General features: G+C 44.1%; 1 protein-coding gene and 1 long non-coding RNA gene across 2 annotated transcripts in view; both read right to left on the bottom strand.

Moving 5' to 3' along the window:
• The window catches only part of LOC135385237 (glycoprotein antigen BM86-like), a 152,062-nt gene that overhangs the window by 107,664 nt on the left and 24,169 nt on the right, over positions 1–20,229 (bottom strand). Inside the window, exons 4-7 of the mRNA XM_064614439.1 lie at positions 11,131–11,205; positions 9,792–9,866; positions 9,551–9,616; positions 2,458–2,589 (exon numbers count right to left, since the gene is read on the bottom strand). Coding sequence (XP_064470509.1) covers positions 2,458–2,589; positions 9,551–9,616; positions 9,792–9,866; positions 11,131–11,205 — 348 coding nt within the window. The remainder of the gene's footprint in view (positions 1–2,457; positions 2,590–9,550; positions 9,617–9,791; positions 9,867–11,130; positions 11,206–20,229) is intronic.
• LOC135383222 (uncharacterized) lies at positions 8,275–8,943 on the bottom strand. Its single transcript, XR_010419754.1, has 3 exons — positions 8,869–8,943; positions 8,663–8,795; positions 8,275–8,594 (listed from the first exon to the last, which is right to left on the bottom strand). It is a non-coding gene; the product is annotated as an uncharacterized LOC135383222 (long non-coding RNA).

Consider the following 20,229-nt stretch of genomic DNA (forward strand, 5'->3'; position numbering starts at 1 on the left):
TCAAGGGATTTTTTACTGCCAATAACTTTTGCCACATAGTGGTAAAAAAATTTTATTTAATTTTAATTGACGGAAAGTTAATTTCTTGAATTGAATTCCGAAATTTCGCAAGGCAACCTAACGTGTTCTTTGTGGAAATGGGTTCCCCGTGGTCATTTTACTCAGTATAGCACATAATGCCACTCGTAATCCAATGGCAATTGCCGAAATAAATTCGCCGACAATCCGTGGAAATGAGCCCGTGGCTCCGCGTCTTTTTGACGGCTGGTAGTTTGAGCGCAAAGCTGCGAAGAAAGGAGGTTACATTGACACGCCACACGAGGGAGAACGTACCCGTTACGTTCTCCTCACCCTTCATTCTCACCCACTTGAACCCTTATATGTTTGTGCTGTTAAGTAAACTTTCAGCTGTGTTTAAGACCTTGTCTGTGTTTGTCGTTTTTTTGTCCCCTAGTCTCGGGTTTTTAAGTTATGAATCAGCTCTACGAGCTTGCTTGCTCTCGAATCGTGTTATGATTATGCCATCCCTTCCTGTCCTGTCCTGAAGAGATTAGTTATTGAAAAGGTATTCCTATTAAAGGCTATATGTTACGCTGCCCCAGTTTCATCTCCAAGTTCCCTGAAAAAGAGGAGACACGGCTGAAGTGATGCCACTACTCTGTCTTACCCATCCCTGTCGACGTTGGGAAGGTGAGTTGACAGAGTTAACTGGCTCGGAGGGACAAACCAACCACTCTCTTTCTCATCCGACTACATCAGGCTAACCTTTTCAGTGACCTCCTTTGTTCATCAACTGGCTGGTTTGCTCGGCCTAGTTTTCAAACGCAACTACTGACGTCGTCGAGTAGCTCAACCCAGTTTTGAAACGCCGCTTCCAGTAGAAGGCTACTCCCGAGTTAACTTAAGTATGTTTAGGAATGCAGCCAAGGTTGTTGACGTCGGTATACCTGTAGCGATAAATGAATCTTAGTTGACCCTACAAGTATCAACTAACTAGCCGCATGTGAGGCCTACCGGAATGTGACTCTGAAGCATGCATAAATAGGCCATCGCTGCATTTATGGCCTGTTGAGATAAGCTATCTGCGGCGTAGCAAGGAGACTATCTGAATTGCAGTGAAGTGGTGTTGACAGTGCCGGTAAGCACGTCTGTGGTTTTTCAAGGGCTTCCTTTTTGTGATCTATGTATAATCGGTGTTACTTCAATCAACTTCCTGTTAGGTGCGGGTTAGCAGATGGTGGTGAGTTCTAGTATGGGCGGGGAGACCCTCACCAGGGACGCTACTGTGCCGCCCCTCGGTGGGTGATCTTCGTTTCCCTTTCGTTTCAGTTACTTGCAGTAAAAACTGTCATATTAGGATGAAAATGCGATTTACTTGGAACACATATGTCGTTCTCGTCATGCATTACCAGAAAATATCAGTGCGGGACAGCCTGTTGCACGTGCAATGCCTTCATACGCAATGCAATATGCGAAGACTGCACGGGAAACACCCCACGACCCAGTTCGTTCAGTGAACACCAGGGGGCAACTCCCAAACTTCTGTCGCCTTTGCGTACCTATGGAACAGTGTGGTGGTTCTGCGCCATGTGGTTGTCTTGTGGGTGCGCAGAACCACCAAAGCTATTCCTTACGTACGCAAAGGCGACAGCGTACGATATACCAAAGTTCACTAATATGGTGGTGTCTCTCCTCTGTGTCTCTGCTACTATGTGCCTTACGTTCCATACATAACCATAACGCAATATCTCGTTCAGACAAATGACGCGTATTTTAGTAGAAGTGCAGGACGTTCTACTGTAACGACGCATGAGCAATGCAACGGAAAATGGGATTGCAAAACGAGTCCTGTGACAGCGTCCACCGGATGTACTGCGTGTGACATACTTGTCTGACATCGACAGCTCGTGTTTATCCTGTCAGAAATCTCCAGGTGTTTTTCGACTGAAAGACACAGGAATTAGTGCCCGCCCTCAAACGCAATAATTACTCAAGCTGCTTCACCGGCACACAAGCCAATACGGACTGTTGTACCTTTGAATGAAGATTTGAGACAAGGGTGTCGCAAGCAGCAAAAGTTTACAAAATCGCCAAGCTTTCTTGTGATACGTATAATGCTGAAACAAACCTACCACTTGTGACACACATAAGGGAATTATTTCAATCACATGAAAAAAAAGAGGCAGAAAATTGCAATAGATCAGACACGAAACTAAACGCATCACGTTTCACAAAAACGCTTCCTGATACACTGTTTGAATAACGAGAAACTTGTGACTGACCACCTAATCATTGACCCAGTACTTAACACAGCGTACAAACAGTGCGCACACAAAAAAGTATATAAACTTACTTCAAGTTACTTACTTACTTAAAGTATATAAAGTGTTTACTTCATCCACTTTTTGTTGCATAGCAGAGTTTGGGAAGGTGGTTTTAACGGAGTAACTCACTTACGAAGGCATTTTCCACTGTCAGCGTCGAAAATTTCATCCTTCTCACAGATGCAGAACACTGCCTTCACGTCGCTGTCTGTGGCACATTGAACTGTCGGGCCACACGCAAATCTGCTGAATTCTTTACAAAGGTCTGAAACATAAATTGAAAAAAAAAAAAAAGATAATCTACATCTATATATCTTACCGGAACAAATCTGTTACGTTTTTCATTATGCATTGTAAATACACCACACATCCGACTGAACCTCATCATATAAAACAATAAGAAGTTTAACTACCAAGATAAGATATTGCTGCCTTTTCTCGTTTCAGCCGGATCAAGAACCCCACTGACCCACAAGGACGATGACCTCACACCTGGACCTGACAAAAAAGCATTCTGGAATTCTCCCCATTGACAACTGCCAGGTGGCGGGAATTTCCCCGGACCGATCATGACGTCATTGTCAAGCCCCTTATCAGCCTCGTGACCAGATTTAGCTATTTGGTCCGGAAAAAGCCGGAGCTTCTGCCATAACGTAGACATCGCCCCTAACTTTTATAACTTTTAAGTTTTAATAAGCCCTTTTTTGTTACTTCCCCTACTTTCGTCTTCTGTCTCCCATTTATCTCAACGTTCACTATAACTAAGTAGCCGTCCGACCCAACTCCAACTTTTCAAGATATTTATATATATATTGATGGAGAGAGATATATATGTACATATACAGGGTGTTTCAGTTAAATCCCCGGGCTAAATAATTCGCGAACCGGTGCACCAATCGAATAACTTTCTTTTTACAAGTATCTGTCCAATACCGCCTACAAGATGCGCACCGCATGAATGAGCGGGAGGCGCTCATTATTTAAATAAAAATGCAAATGAGTTTCGTAAAAAAGCGTAACTTCTAAAGCAGGGCGCTGTCGGTATTAAAATGGGTACTACCCCTTTTGGGACCTTCAGTGGACACCTTTCAGAGAAAAATCTGCCACCGAAGCGGGTCATTTGTTGCAGTAATTAATTGGTTTCGGTTTACGTATTTTTGTCGCGGCTGGTCGCGGCGAAGCGCAAAAAGACGCTCCTTCACTCCCTTATCCATCAATGAATTACGTCCTTACACCAATGAATTACACCAATGAATTACGTCCTTTTGCGCTTCGCCGCGACCAGCCGCGACAAAAATACGTAAACCGAAACCAATTAATTACTGCAACAAATGACCCGCTTCGGTGGCAGATTTTTCTCTGAAAGGTGTCCACTGAAGGTCCCAAAAGGGGTAGTACCCATTTTAATACCGACAGCGCCCTGCTTTAGAAGTTACGCTTTTTTACGAAACTCATTTGCATTTTTATTCAACTAATGAGCGCCTCCCGCTCATTCACGCGGTGCGCATCTTGTAGGCGGTATTGGACAGATACTTGTAAAAAAGAAAGTTATTCGATTGGTGCACCGGTTCGCGAATTATTTAGCCCGGGGATTTAACTGAAACACCCTGTATAGATAATCATGGAACCATGCGACAGCACCAGAGGACATGTGTTTCACCGTGTTTGCGGCTCGTCAGCTCTGGGTAGCTGCGCATCGTTCGGAATTGGCAAACCAGGGGTCGCTCAGCGAGCGATATACACCTGGGAGGGTGACTGAGCACTCCTCAATGCCACAGGGCAAGCTAGTGATTATAATGAGGGGAAAATATAATGAGGCAAGGGAATATATATAGGGTGTTTTTTACAATCCAGATAATCTTTATAACAAAAAAGCTATGAGAGAACCGTATAGATGTCTTGTTTGCAGTTGAGTTATACGGCAAGGCTGATCCTTTTGGAGAGTGCTCTCTACAGTGTGACTAATTACCTACAACTCATTAACTGAAAGTTTAATTTGTGAATTTTGAGCAACAACGGAATAGCAGAATGGGTGAGAGTCAATCCTCGTTGAAAGCCGTTCTATATTTTTAAAATCACAAAACGGGCGCGTGCCGTGAAAGATCAATCGCTGAACTTCGCTATGCAAATGAGCCGGAGTCACAACAGCGCGCCTCAAGAGCGCATCACCTTTGCCGTCAGAGACATATCTGGGCCGGAAAGCGGTGGTGGTGGCGATGATGGATGTGCTTGCCGTAGTTGACCGCGTTTAGGCGGGCAACGTCGCAACTGTCGCAAGTGGGAAACGTGAGTCCTCCGTCGACTTCACAGGGAACTGTGCCGAGATTTGTCTTAGTGTGTCCGAGGAAAACCCAGGAAAAACCCCCAGACAGCACAGCCGGGTCACTTCCTAATCTAGGCCTGGGATGCCATCTCCGTAGGCGACGGGAGCTGGTTGATCTGGCCAGCAGGTGAGCACCTCCTCCACTGATCGCCATCGCTCCAAATCACGTGCGCCTCGTGTCTACAGCGGTTTTGGTTTCGGCGCATATCGAAATTCGGCGATAGATGCACGTGCGCGTTCCATGATTTTAAAAATCCTGAAAAGACTTTGAACGAGGACTATATCCCATTCTGCTATTTTGCTTTCACCCGAAATGCCCAAATTAAATAGTTAAGAAAATTTTGGTAATTGGAAGTCCTGTAGTTCCATGAGCTCTTCCAGAAGATGTCCACCGCACCGTATAACTTAGAGCACTGCACCGGCCAGAATTTAGCAGCCCGACAGGACCCGTACCCGAAGCAAAGGAGTGTTACTCAGTGTGGTACCCGCTACCCAAAAAAGGTAGCGCAATACCGATACGCGCTACCTGAGCAAAAAGTAACGAAATCCCTATATGGTTACCCGTTCCTAAAAGTACCGGAATACCGCTACCGTTACTCATAAAAAGTAACGCGATACTTCATGCGCTACTTTTTAGGAGAGAAACGAACAACATCGTTGATGATGTAACTTCACACGTCTCAAAATAATAAAATACCATAATGTCTCAAAATATAAACCAAAAACCAGTGATGGCCACTAACTACTTCTACAGTAGTTTAACTATAACTACTAACTACTTCTTGATGGAGTAGTTTAACTAGTAGTTCAACTACTTTTCAGGGGAGTAGTTAAAACTACTTCTTTAACTACTGCATTGTAGTTTAACTACACCTATAACTACTTAACGTTGTCCATCAACACCAATCTCTTGTAGTGTTCTTGGACTCCTAAATATGAATCACAAGCAATGATAAACTTTGGCTCAAGCCACTGCTACGACCGTGAAATACAAAGTTGCGGCGGGATTCTTTCTGTGCCTACGCGATAAACTGAGTTGCATAATTTTTCACAGCAAATGAGGCTTCACTGGACAACGGTGTTGCGGATTTAAATCCGGGGATTTGATTTAAATCCATCAAAGGGCTCGTGAATTTGATTTGGGATTTGGTTTACGGAGAAAATATGGCGACGATTTGGATTTGGATTGAATCACATTTTTGACAGATGATTTTGATTTTGATTGAATCACACTTTTGGCAGATGATTTGGATTTGGAGTTTTTGTTGTTTTTTCGACAGAATTAGATGTGTATTTGGTCAAGCTCCTGAAGGGAAATGGTTGGATTTTGACTGCTACGAAACTTGACGTTGACGGGCGGGCAGATTCTTTGTCAGTCGTAACTGAGGCCGTCTCTGTAATTACGTTTTTACAAGACATTTGGCTGAATTGCATTTCACATATGTTTACACATGATGCAATGCAACTCTTAATCAGGAGAAGGTCTAAAAAGTGTTTGGATTTGAGATGGCTTGCCTTGCATCCCGCCATCTCGGTTCCCAATGTCCCGCTAAAAGTTGTGTTTCGTTTAAAAAGAAATGCCACGATTTTTTGATTGCGTGAAGCAGTCTACGGACACTGTTTGTAGACTGTTTCAAGTTTAAGAGGTGGTTTGTCTGTCAGACAGACCACCTCCAAGGCCTATAGCCATCTTCCCTTCCGAGCAAAGTACGTCATGCAATACTCTCACACATAATCACATGGGCAGTTCGACGTCTAATTCACAACGGTATCACAGCTTTCTATGATTTCTTAGAAATGGAACGCATTGGAGAAAGCGCACCACTGGTCCACTGAGCTCAGACAATGTACGTTCGAGAAAAGGACTACCATACACGTATTTTGTCTGTTTTATTGGCTCTGAACTGCGACTGATGTCGCGTTCTGGTGTCCCAGAGATTGCTAAAATAAGTCCCAAAATGTCCACATGAGAACCAGTCGTATGAGGTCATTGTGTCCAGGAACAGGAATGTGAATGTTGGTTGCCCTTTTTCATAGAGGCTTGCTTATGGTCAACTTGGTGCCACCGCAGAACTCGTACCGCAAAAACGAACGACGAAATCCTCTATTTAAGCGAGTGTACAGTAAAGGATGATGTTGTTTCGCCTCTCTGCTATTGGATGTCCGCAGTGGCCCGCTACCCGCTGCTTTCGGAAGTAGCGAAACATGTATTTGCAGTACCTGCAAGTTCTGGAGCAGTTGTACGAGTGCTCTCTGCAGCCAGCCTGATCAAGACCACGAAAAGAAACAGGCTGCACCAAGCTACATTGGAGTAGCTGGTCTTTCTAAACAAGAACTTGAGAGAATAAGACTGCTTACGCGTGTTGGGCGGATGTACTACTGAGTTTGTTATAGTAACACAACTGCGGTGTGCAGCACGCAGCCGTCACATTTAACACAACATAATTCCCGGCAGTGTTTGACAAATATGTCACTCCGATATCCACGTGAAAATAAAATGTCAGTGTCAACCTTTGCATCGCTATGTGGGCTGTTCATACTCTTCGCTACAGGTGAGATTTATATGTGTTTATACCATGTCACGGGTCTTATCCAGCGAATGCATTCAGTAATTGTACCTTGTAGACATGGTCAGCTGCATGCTACAGTTATTCCGGGAACTTTAGCCCCCGGATTCGTTGACTGATTTGATGAATCCTGATTTAAAACCGGATTTGATTTAGCACACCAAAAACAAATCCGGATTTAAAATGATATTTGTCGCCTCAAGTTTAAATCCGGACTTGATTTGTATTTGATTTGCAGTGTTCCGAAAAACATGGATTTGATTTAAATCCGATTTGACTCGTTAAATCCGCAACACTGCTGGACAAGCATTAAAAGTGAAGATTTAGTACACATGCACGACACAATTGCTCTGCACCTCCGTTCTCATCAAACAAGTAGCTCAAGGTAAAAGTCGGAAGCACAAGCTTGCGACAAAATCGGAAGTAGTTCGCGCCTTCAGTAACCTAACTACTGTAGTTAACTACTTAAAATAGTAGTTTAACTAGTAGTTGCCACTACATTTCTGCAAGTAGTTGGTAACTACTTTTTAACTACAATCTGGTAGTTTAACTAGTAGTTTAACTACATGTAGTTAACTACTGGCCATCACTGCCAAAAACAATAACTTTTAGCAGGCGGGGCTAAAGCGTAATTTTTACTAATATTTTTCGACTATTTCTGTTGCGATACTGTGCATAGTTTTTGTTGGGTCTGCGGTTATCCGTGAAGGACATTACATTTCTGTTACAAAAAGTGAGGTTCGCTTGGCAATTTTCAAAGTTCAACTTTAAAAAATAAATTTCCTGCGATTAAAAATTGTCCAAAGCCTTCTTCAATGGTGGCAAAAGTTTCCAGAAGGTAAATGCCGAAAGTCCGACAATCCTCCGGCGACTACACTCTAAATCAGGTAACGCATATGTAACGGTTAAGTACCGCTTGGCCAAGAGGTACATTTTTTAAAAAATGTACCTCTTAAAATTATGAGGTACATGCGCCCTCACATGCGGTACATGTAACGGATAGCGATAGCGATAAATCGTCGGGGTGGTTCCCCTCCTCCACGATATATTAACAGCCCCAGGAAGCTACGCTGCACGATAAATATAACAAACAAATACCTTTATTCGAAAATTATATCCATTTCAGGATTGATGCTTGTCCATCGCGAGCGTGCATTGTCATGATGCACAAACGCCGAACACACGGGGCACACCGTATATGGATGAACGATGACCACTGCGTCTCTCCTTCACCACTGCAGCTGCTCTGTGGTCACGCTTCTTTATCTCTTCCACACCTTTGGATAGCTGTTCTTCCCCAACTTCCGTTTCTTCCGCAGTACGTAACACCAACCACAGTAGACGATTGACTCACCCATTTACGACATCGCTTGACGTAACCTAGGAACGAAAATACAATGTAAAAAAAATCCAACAACCGAAATAGCTTGCCTGAAAAACATGCCTACTTGCTTGTGTAATCCAGGTGTAAAATGCACTCTCAGCTCCTCTAATTCACGCATCAACGTTCGTGCATGAAGCACAAAGTTCGTTTTCTCCGTCCCTCAGTCGTTGTGTCCAGCATGCCGGTGATCAGGACCACTGGGAATCAGAGCGAAGATGAACGAAAATGCGTCGTGAAGACGAATAATTACTTCAGAGATATAATACGCACCTTAAATGACTTCAATCTTGAAAGCGTCGAACGAATTTCTTCGAAGACCGAGCAGACTCGTCCTCGCTCCCCGACGTTTCAAAACAAACTGATTTGCAGCGGTTGCAAGAAACGTATTCTTCCCAAACATGCGATCCCTCACGGTCACGGGTTCTAGTTATTGCACTTCTTTGACAGAATGATAGTGCTCATCCATTACGGCACTGCTGCACAAGGGAATTTATAGACTGGTATTCGGAATCACACGAAATATTTTTGCAGCGCATGGATATCGTGAGAAGGCGTTCGTACTCATGCGCCGGAAACACGCGGTACACATGAGGTACAGCTGCTATAGATCGCGCTTAAAAGGTACCTAGCCGGTACGGATGGGTCTCGGAGCCCTTGTGCCGTTTGAATTTCGCAGTGGTCGCGGACTGTACCTGCTGGTTGAGGACTGCACCTCATGTGTACCGCCTGGCCCAGGTGCGGGTCCTCTTTCATGCGGTACATATCGGGTGTCGGATTTAGAGTGTACGTCACCAGTTATAATTTTTTATCACCTTAGGTGAAACACCCTGTATATATATATATATATATATATATAAAGACGTCAAGTTAGATAAAGAAATTACATCACAGCGATCTTGTGCGCTTTGTTAACGTGCAATCTTAACCGACAGCAAACTTTTAACATGCTCACCAACTTGTGGTTTTCCTTCTGTTGTTGACATCATCTGTACGGTTCGTTGAGTAGGTGCTGCCGGGTCTGGTGATGGTGATGTGATAAAGAAAAAAAAAGGATGTGAGTCGCGACGAAGTCGAACTGGCTACCGCAGGACGCTTACACACAGAAAATACAAACAGATGAACAGATGGGTCTGCTGAATTCGGAGCAAATCTCGTCGTTTTCCTATGTAATGACTCGACATACGGATATTTACCCTGATGCGAACGTGTTTCTGTTGTTGAGGAAGCGATGTCACCTGCAAGAGGTGACGTTGCTGATTCTGTGAAATCTAAAAAAGAAAAGAAAACGAAACAATTTTTATTTCAGATGTAATTGTTGCCTCTTTTCTCAGCAATACACAGTAGTCGACGACGTAGGATGGTCCACGTCGACTCACACCAAGCTACAAGCTGTAACGGTACGCGCAGCTCCATGTGTCTCGCGGTTTTTCCCTCCTAGCACGACGTCATTCAGCGTTCGTGGAAGTAAAGGGAAGCTGGTCTTCCAAAAAACTAGTGCTGATGAAATTACAATGGAGGATACATGTTGTCTTTGTTAAAATACCATCGCGGACTAAAAATATTATTCATTTTATTATTTGTCACGTTTCGTCTTACAAATCAATCTCATTGAAAGACCCGGAAAGCAAACAATAAATGCCGCCAGTGAATATTACGTGCTTCCACGGATCTTCGAAAGAACGCACAGAACTTGGAATTCTGCGTGAGTAGATGACATCACATTAAGCCTTGGCTTCCGTCTCCTAGTAACAGCGCACACACCTTCTCGTTCTCCGCTCACCTTTTCACGACTGCCAGTAATTGTGTGGGAGACGGAGAGCGACCTTGGACAAACAATGTTGCGAGACGAATGGCAGGCTGCGCACATTGTCACGGGATACTTCTTCTCAAAACTAGAAATTATTCTTTTTGTGATTCAGTGTTAGCACAGCGAAGCAGCTGTGGCTATGAGTGGCGTACAGGCATAAGTAGATGGACAAAGGACAGCAGGGAGGCATGGAGGACATGGGGTTTAGTGACGTGCAGACTTGAAAGGAGCAGCGCAGACATTCACCTGGAAAGTCTGGCAGAAAACATAGGGGGAATCTCAGACAACACAGTCGGTGGTAGGATTTGAGGCCGCCATGTTTTCTGCTGCCCAGTGAACAGCACGGCCTTGGCTACCACCTTCGAGCGCACGCTTTTATCACACGTAGAAGAAAAAATATTTTCGTACAATACAGTGCGCGACACGCAGCTTACAATGGCATAACTTGAATAGGATTCTGAGGTCACGAGATTTAGTCCGCAGTGGCACTTCAATCACCACGCTGGCCATTACTGTCCACTCTTCTCCTGGCCCCACACTATGAAATGAGACTTGCAAGACAGCAAGCCGAAACCTGTTTCTTGATCGTGATAAAGTCACGATTGAATGTTTTTTTGGGTCCACTATAGTAGGTACCTGCTCACGCACTGTACAGTGCCGTGCAGTACAAGCTCTGCTAACGTGCACATACTACAGGTCGAAACGAAGCACGTGAGAGATGTTACCTTCATCGTGCATGTTTTCGGACGTTGAAAAACCTTCTTCATTTGGTAGTGTTGATGTTTGTCGTTCAGCGGGATCTAGGAGAAAAAAAGAAGGCAAGCATAACCTTACTTCTCATTTGTATTTATGCCATTTCTGCGGATAAAATTGGGAACGAAAACGCAAAAGTTGCTTAAAATATCAAAACTAAGTCGGCCCATGAGCTCGCTATTAGTGTCCTTTCTATGATAGCACCTGTTCCGCGGTTTTATTTCAATGAACAATCATGTAGCTGGTAGGAGCCAATTTAAAATTGTGAATTAATGAGGTACTATCGCCCATTCTTCCTAATCAAGCCGCCGTTCCCGTAGTCCGGCGAGTGGCGTGCAACGAGAGAAGCAGTATTAGAGCCGTCAAGGGATGTCTGGATGGTCATCGTATGCCGTGAACAAACATACACGAGGAACAACGAAACAATAAAAAATGAGGTAGCATGGAATATTTCTTTGTGGCATTCAATGGGAATCGGTGTGCTCCTGTATTCTGGCCCTTATCTTTCCAAAAGCTATCATCGAATTGTTTTGTGCTAAATACTTTGCTAACTAGTTAGCAATGTGCTGGTATACGATGGTTGATTGGAGCTCAAAGGAGCATACTATCAACAGAACGTTACGAGGCGGTATGCAAATTGGCCTCCATGGCTTTTGTTAACCGGCAAGTTTCGCAAGACGCAAATTTTAATAACCACATACGAGCAAGTTCAGTCGTATGCGTTGTACGATGGGTACAAACTGTATTTGAAAGCACGGCAAACTTTGTTTTAGTGCTCTTCGTGCTGTTCATCTGCAGCTCTTGCGTTAATAGCCTTTCTGAAACAGCGAGTGAAAGAGAAGAATGTTGCACCGGATGAACCATCAAACACTGTTGTCACACCATATATACAGAAACCCTCACTGTCTAAAAAAAATGCGGGAAGAAAAGGTGGATTTTAGGGCTGGTGGGAAGTTACCTTTCCTTCCCGCCGTTGTAAACTCTGAGATTTTTACTCCTTCTGAGAAGTGCGCCACAAAGCATCAGCATAAGTTTGTAAAATGGTGTCCTGAGGGTGTCTATGAAATCTCCTCGACTTGCGGCCGTGTTTACATGAGACACAGTTGTCGTAGTGTGAACACAAGATTACGTGAGCGTCGACCGTCCGTACAATGTTTCGGCAAGGTCTAGAAATCTGTTTAAACATGTTTTTTTTTTGCTGTGGCTGTGATATCTTGTTAGGTACTTCTAAGATAAAGGAGAGGTTCCGCGATGGTAGAGAGAGGGAAGATTTGGAGGCTTTTTTTATATTGGAAATGGGGGAGGTCTGCGTTGGTAATTCGTCTATTTTGCTTTCGGGCAGGTATAGGGAATTCCTCAGGACTCTCAACCGTATCGCTCGTGCGTAATATTATTATTTGTTGTTGTTGTTAGTGCGCTGACGTGTGTGTTGTTCGTCTTCGTCTTTCGCGCTTTTAATTCGTGATGTTTTCTCTCGACAATCCACTCGACCTCTTACGCACAAAAAGGCGTAGACATCCCGGTTTCAACTGATCAGGGGAGAGAAGAATCTTAGACAGGAAGATGGCTAAATAGGAACGTGTCATGCGGCGAAGTTCTGTTTAAAGAGTGCATGAGCCTGATCTTAGGCTATCGAATCAGACAGACGGTCTATTTGGTGGTATTGTTTATCCACATCGTCTTCGCGATGGACGTTAAATGCTGTGTGCCGAGCCCTGAGGTTTCACTGCGGCTACAGCACTCTCAGGTAGGCAAAAAATAACCCGCTGGCCGAACACCGTAGCGCCGCTTATGAGGGTACCGTCCTGAGAAGTGGGAGGTCTCAGTTGTTTGCCAAAGAATTGAAATCAATTCGAACAAAAAGTGCTAAATAGATACTTCGTTGACGAACACGCGCCAATATAGCGACAATTTGTTCCGTTTTGCCGTAGTCGTTTGTTCCAGGCGCTGCTGCGAGAGTAACGAAGTACCGAACATGTCAGACAAGAACCGTAAGCGCAACTGCACAACTGTGGAAGACTACCCAGAGAGACGAGTAAACGATGGGTTTATTGGAATGAGTGGAAGAGGAATGAATCAGGTGTAAGGCGCGTGCGTGGGAGGCAGGTGAAGATCGTTGTCCTCTTCATATAGATTTAACAACTTGCCACCCGAGGAGTTGGTTGATCGGATGACTGCTGAACTTCAGCGGATCCGATTTTGTACAGGTGTTGTACTGGTCTGCGTATGGTTGTACGATTGGCAGTGCGCAAGACACGACTCTATACCGTCTGAACGAGGGAATGTTTCCTCTATGACCCCTATCTGCCAGTGCAATCTAGTTCTGTGGGGATCCTTGATAAGCACGACGTCCCCGACTTTCACGTCGGAAGCTTGTAAGCCCTTAGAGTGGTATGCTGGTCTTAGCTCGGTGATGTATTCTTTGTGCAACCTGTGCCAGACTTGTGCAAGATGTTCGCTTTGCTTCCTCCATGTCGTCTTCAGCACATTGATGAACTGTTCAGCATCTTCCAATATATCTGTGGTGGGCACAAACATGTGAGATGACGAAGGGGACGTTAATCGTCGTCCCATTATCATAGAAGCAGGAGTCAGTGGTATCCCAGCAAACCATCAATATCCCACAGACCTCCCAAATTGGTCTCACACGTCACAGATGTCACGCGTATCCTCACAACGTCCGCTGTATATCCACCATGAGACGTCACAAATATCCCCCAGTGAATATTCTGTGGATATACTACGAATATCACAACAATGACATTTCTTTACCTTACAATGATTTATTGTGTCGATAACAGCCATTTCCAGCATTCTCAGACGTGGCAATTTCTCACTCTTTCCTCATAATAACAATATTGATTTTATACCCCCATATCCATACCTTTTCTAATCATATTTGTAACGACTCATCACGTATCGCACCATAGTCAATAAACAAAAGAGAGAGAGAAAAAACATATTTTACCTTTTCCACGGGAATTATAATGATCGGTCACGTATGTTGAGGGATATAACAAGAATGAAGTTCCCAACAAGCGCGAGCCGAAGCGTAACGACGTCTGCCTCATCGCCATCGACATTCCCCAACCGCCGTTTCAAACAGGCGAGGCGCGTCGTCGTAGCGGTTCGGTAGGATATGACATGTTACACGGAAGGGTCTTTGGAATCTCAGCATCATGCGTATTTTGTACTGGAATCTCGGGAGCATCGAGGCAGTACGCAGTACTGGCCAGTACGTCGAACAACTACGTTGTGCATAACAACGATTGCCGTGGTGTGCGAGAGCCAGCGTTCCTTTGTTCTCCGGCTTTGCAGTTAAGGTGAGTTCGTTCTTCCTTTTGCCTCACTTAAGATTTGTGCGGTGTTCTTTTTTTTCAACAATCACATGTTGTAGATGTGTGGAGCAATGACAGCGATTTATCTGAGTAAACAGCTGTAGTTTGCTTTGCTGCAGAGTCTGGTGCGTGTCACTGACGAACTCATGCGAACGGCGGAACTGTGTGAGATTGTGTGTGTACAGCTACAAAGTGCAAGTCCAATTCTTCACATCTCTTTGATTCAGGATTTGATTGGGAATGATGAAAGCAATGGTGAAGCAAATTCTATTAACTATGCGCAGCCTGCTAGTAGATAAGCTTGGCTCAGCTACAGTTGTCTTTCATATAAAGGATAGCAGTTATGTTTTCACGTTCGACTGCACTGTTTTTCAAAGTTCCTTGTTTTTTGCATGACCGCTTATCTTTCTTAAATGTCACATGGAGGCGATGTGACTAGATTAATAAAACATGACTGTTTTACAGTATCCATGCACAACCATGGATAGCCTCACACATGTGTAAAGTTACTGGTGTCTCTACAACACTGAAGAGCCAGGCATAAACCGGAAGACGTCGCTTGGGTCTGCCAGTGATTAGGCTGCTTCCGCATGTAACCATCTATACTGGATGAGAAACTGCGGTAAGTCACTGTCTTGCATTTGTTCCCACTTTTTGCAGAGTGTCTGTTCTTTACGCCTATTTATGGCAGTGTTTGAGCTGCTATCCCAATAGATGGAATTAACTATGTTCTTGATTATCTTTCAGGGATGACGGGTGCGAAGTGGCGTAGGAATCACGTGATTATTGTTATGAACATTATTGTCTTATTATGCGTCTTATCCGTGTCACCCTATATTGTTAATAATTAGCCTATTTATGTTGTAATATCATATTTTGTACTATTAGAAAGAGCGTTTCTTACAGTGCATGTAACATCACTGTACTTGGTTTGTGTTCAATAAACAAGAGTTCGTTGGTATGATGTTCTCTGTTGCAGAGTGGTATTTTCCTTAGAATAAGTAAAAATTGCAAAAAAAGCTACAAAATACAATAATAATAATACGTCCTGTATATGTCCTCTATATGTCCAAATATCCCTGACAGACATTCCTGGAACCTTCCCTGGATCAGCAAATGTGGAACAAATACGGGTCCTCTGTCTGTCCCAGAGACGTCAACGGGCTATTCAGCCTAGTCCCTGGGATATCCCAAAATCCCAAGTGGGATATTGTGTGGACGTTTCTGAGACATATATTGTTTACTGGGATGGGTTCCCTGTCTTCGTTGTAGACGAATGTCAGAGGTCCGGAATTTATCATTGCCTCAACTTCGGCCAGTAACGTTTGCATTTCTCCGAATTGTAGTATTTTCCTTGACAAGGTCTTGCAAAGTGCAGACTTAACACATCTTATGAGGCGTTCGTAAAAACCTCCACACCAGGGCGATCGTTCTACTACAAAGTTTCACTGAATTGCAGTTCTAGGGGAGAAGTCTTGAATTAGCTGTTCCTTGAGGATTTTCCTTGCACAAGTAAGTTCTTTTGCCACACACTTGAACGTCTTGGCGTTATCGGGGTGTATTGTGTGACACATTCCTCTCTGTGCAAGGAATCTGCGAAGAACCTGTAGGAATTGAAATTGAATTCCGGAGCTGATATCTTTTGACGTAGCTCGAAATGCACTGCTCGGGTTGTGGCACATGTAAATCAGGCGATGTATCCTTTGATGTATGGGTGTCGCGTTTCAAGTAATGTTAACAACTACACAGAACACGACAGGGGCGGATTTAAGGGTCTGTCATGGGGGGGGGGGGGGGGGTCTTAAGAAACTTTCGTGCTTTGCGGCGCAGCATCGTCCAGGAGACAGGGTTTTTACATAGGGAACACGACCGTATGGGGGCGGAAGCCCCCCCCCCCCCACGCCTCCCTCCCTTAAATCCGCCCCTGCAGCACGACCCTTGCCTTCTGACATGTCAATAGACAGTTTTAGCAATCCGTTACGCGGCGAACAGAAGGAACGCTATTTTCCACGTGAGCATGAGCGCATGCGCAGGAACGGAAGCGCACCTTCCGCGTTTTACTCGTACGTTGGAACGATCGGCTCATCTTTTTGCGTTCCGTCCTCTACGTTGTTTACGTCGCACAAAACAACTGGCTGCCTACAACACCTCGTCGACTGTGACCCAAGTGAATACTACAAGACTGGGCTTTAGCACGAGGGACTACATCTGCTTGTTAAAAGACGCCGTATGCCTTGTACCATTCGAAAACACGAACTTGTGGTATGGATGGTGCCAACCAAGTCCGAGTGAGCAGTAGCATCCGCCATCACGATGGGTGATAGCGATGAACTGACCGGTAGGGGTTGTCCGTTGTCCTTTCGTTTGTTGGAGGAACAACAAATTTGTTTTAAAACGCAAAGAAAGAGGAAAAAAGAACAGAGCACGAAAACGTAGTTATTAGGTAACTCGTTCAGAAAGAGTTGCCTAGACAACTTGGGAACGGTAGTTCATTTTACCGGAGTTGGATGGCAACACAGATCTCACCGTACCGTTCGTAGCGTTGCACGACGATCTGCCAAAGCTCTCTTGATCTCCGTTTGACGGTAGCGAAGTACGGACTCCGCGTTAACGTTCCGTACGTTACGAAACGGTCTACTATAACTCTCTATTTAGTTCATTACTGTCGCAGCAGTACCTGGAACGAAGAACTCCGTCTGAAGAATATCACTTATTCCCTCACCAAGCTTTGTTCACCCTTTATTTATTTATTTATTTATTTATTTGTTTATTTATTTATTTGTTGCAACCCTCAAGGCTCTGAGGAGCATTACAGAGGGGATTGGGCACGATAACACATACATAACATAACAATAACATGTTAATTGCAAAAAAAAAACAGTACATTAAATGTTAATGTGATAGATTCGATCAATAATAACATGTAAATAGCACTAACAAAAACCGTGATAAGACACACACAGAAAGGACTAAATAAATAAATTTTACAGCATATATGCTCAAACTGCACTACGAATATGCGCAACGTCATTAATGTTCATGATTGAAGGAGGCAGGCCATTCCACTCTTTAGTAGTAGATGGTAGAAATGAGTGATAATGTGCGACTGTCTTACTTTTTACAGTCTTAATCTTCTTTCCATGATCGACGCGATCCGACACGTAGGATGGTAGTTCTAGTGACGATTCCTTGAGAATGGGGTTGGCATGGTATATTTTGTGCAGTAGACATAACCGAGATATTTTAACAGAGAGAGGGCGCAGACAAGCTGGTTCATGATGACAAGGATGCAACCCGAGGCACTGTTGTCTGTTGTTTATTTCCCTGCCTCGGGTTGCATCCTTGTCATTGGGATATTTTACTGCGAGTTGACAGATCCGGTAGTGACAATGATGATTTCATTGCAGTGATACTAGAATGTCGGGAGTAGTCAGATGTAATGAACCGTACTGCCCGATTCTGTAAGCTTTCTAATTCATTAAAGGGACTCTGACCATAAGTTCGACAAATCTTTCATTTGCATCTATTACGAAGGTATAATATGCCTCCAAGTCACACGCGAAATATTTTGGCTGCGCGCGGCGGCAAAGTTCGCCAAACGGGGAGCTGAAAAGCGGCTTCGCTTTTCCTCCTCAACCCGCGCAATCGGCGCCGAAATCTAGCCTCTTTGTAGTGGACATCCTCCAATTTCCGTGTGCGTGACGAAAGCACGAGGTCCATGTTTCATTGGGCGCCCGGACTGGAAGTTCTGTTGTTAGTGAGTTTGTGAGAGCGGCGGCATCCGTCCGGAAAGCGATCTTCAATATGGACGTCGAAGCAAGAAATGCGGAGACTTCGAGTCCGGAACTTTTTTCTGACCTTTCATCGCGATCGAGAAGGAAATTCTGCGTGCTGAACAGCTCGGAAGCCTTGCTTTCGAAACGTCGCCGATGCCGCGAATGCGAGACGAAGCTCTACGAACATCGATCACAGATGAAGCAAAGAGCATCAGTCACCTGTCTTCGACAGACAGGTAAGCGATCAGCTTTTTAACGCACACTGTGATCGAACATGTAAACGTTTTTTGAAATTTCGTGGACTGGTATTTAATGCGCACTTGCTGTTTATGGTGCCGGTGCGGTGGGGGTGTCATAATGCTGAATGAGATCGAATGCTTGTGCTGCAAGGAGCTCGAAAACACTGCCGAATGACTGCAGTATGAGTGCATTACAACCCCTGAAGAGTTCCAACCTCTATGCTTCAATATCAATATTACTGTCCTGAAGGTGGCATATTTTGAACTTCGTGAGCAGCGGGAACCTATGAGCGACTATATTCACAAGTAAGTCAAACGTGTCCTTATCGAACGATGTTAAAATTTGGGAGCTCAAAACTGGTTTGGTCCTGCATTAAAGTCGCTAAAAACTCCAGTACGGCGCAACACATAAAAAGACTATAGAATACACAACTCTCAACGGGAGAAAAGCAATATAGGCAATTTTGTAATTGTCAGGGTGCTGTGTCCAAGAGTCACATTTTTATGTATTGCCCTGTGCATAGGGTTTTAGCCTAGGTTTTTAGCGATATTGAATGTTCTTAATTGTCGATTCAGCGAAAAGTAAAACAATGTTGGTTTCTAAAAGAACACAGCATGTGTAGTAATATACGGGGTGTGGGCAGGTAAACTGCAGTTGCTCTCAGGTACATGTGGAAATGACACTGCACACACACACACTGTACTCTAACCGGTTACCTATTTGCCTAAACTATATTTTATGTACATCTGTGTAGACGATACAGATACACTGCGTATCACCAGTTTGTAAGGTGAGTATGGCACAAGCTTGGGAAAAACAAGAGCATGGTCATCCCAGCCTGTACAGTGAAGAGGGTCTTGCAAGCCTTCCCCACAGAAACTGCCACAGGCTTCAAGTACCCAAGATCCTAACTGGAGGTACCTCTTCGCACATCTCGTCTATTGCATTTAAAATAATTCAGAATCTGTATTTATGATGATTTATAGCTCTCAGGATGATGAGTTCAATAGTTCACGAGTTCAATATGTTGTGTTGAAACACAACGCTAGTCCTTTTTAATTAGTCTTGCGGAACGATAGATGAGCACTCCTTTCGTGACATTGTGTACCGTTGCTACAGTGAACAATTTCTTGAGCAAGACTGATGAACAAGCCAAAAACAGAGTCTGTCTTCCAAATATGTATGTTCCTTGTAACTTCCGTATTTGTTAAGTGACCCATGTTGATGTCCCCCCTCATGTAATGCCTACAAGGGCCTTTGAGGTATATTCATAAACAAAATAAATATCAAAACCGGAAAAAGATGTAACACCTATTGTAACACCTATCTTCTCTTTGTGTGAATGATACATAAACATTCTCAGAAGATATGTAGTCACACTTTGCATCATTGTACCTAAAGCCTAGTTCCATCTCTTACATCATCTCCATATCTTCAATCTCCAAAGCAGTACAAGGCTCAAGTAATCAGCTACTACATAAAAAAAAGGAGGGGGAGGAAAATAAAAGCTGGCGCCTCTAAACTTCGAAGAAACCCTGGTGCTTTCACGGGGCAACTCACGGCTCCGTCCTGGATCAGATACCGATGGAAAACGGCTTTTCTCAGCTCAGTAATAGATTCCCTTGATTGCCTTGACTGTGAGGCACAACTCACTGGCTTGCCGGCAAGTGGGCTTGCGTCTGATAGTGCGGTTTGGAATAAAGGGAGAAGGAACATC

Source organism: Ornithodoros turicata, chromosome 2 (genome assembly GCF_037126465.1).
Source record: "Ornithodoros turicata isolate Travis chromosome 2, ASM3712646v1, whole genome shotgun sequence".
NCBI classification, from domain to species: Eukaryota; Metazoa; Arthropoda; class Arachnida; order Ixodida; family Argasidae; genus Ornithodoros; species Ornithodoros turicata.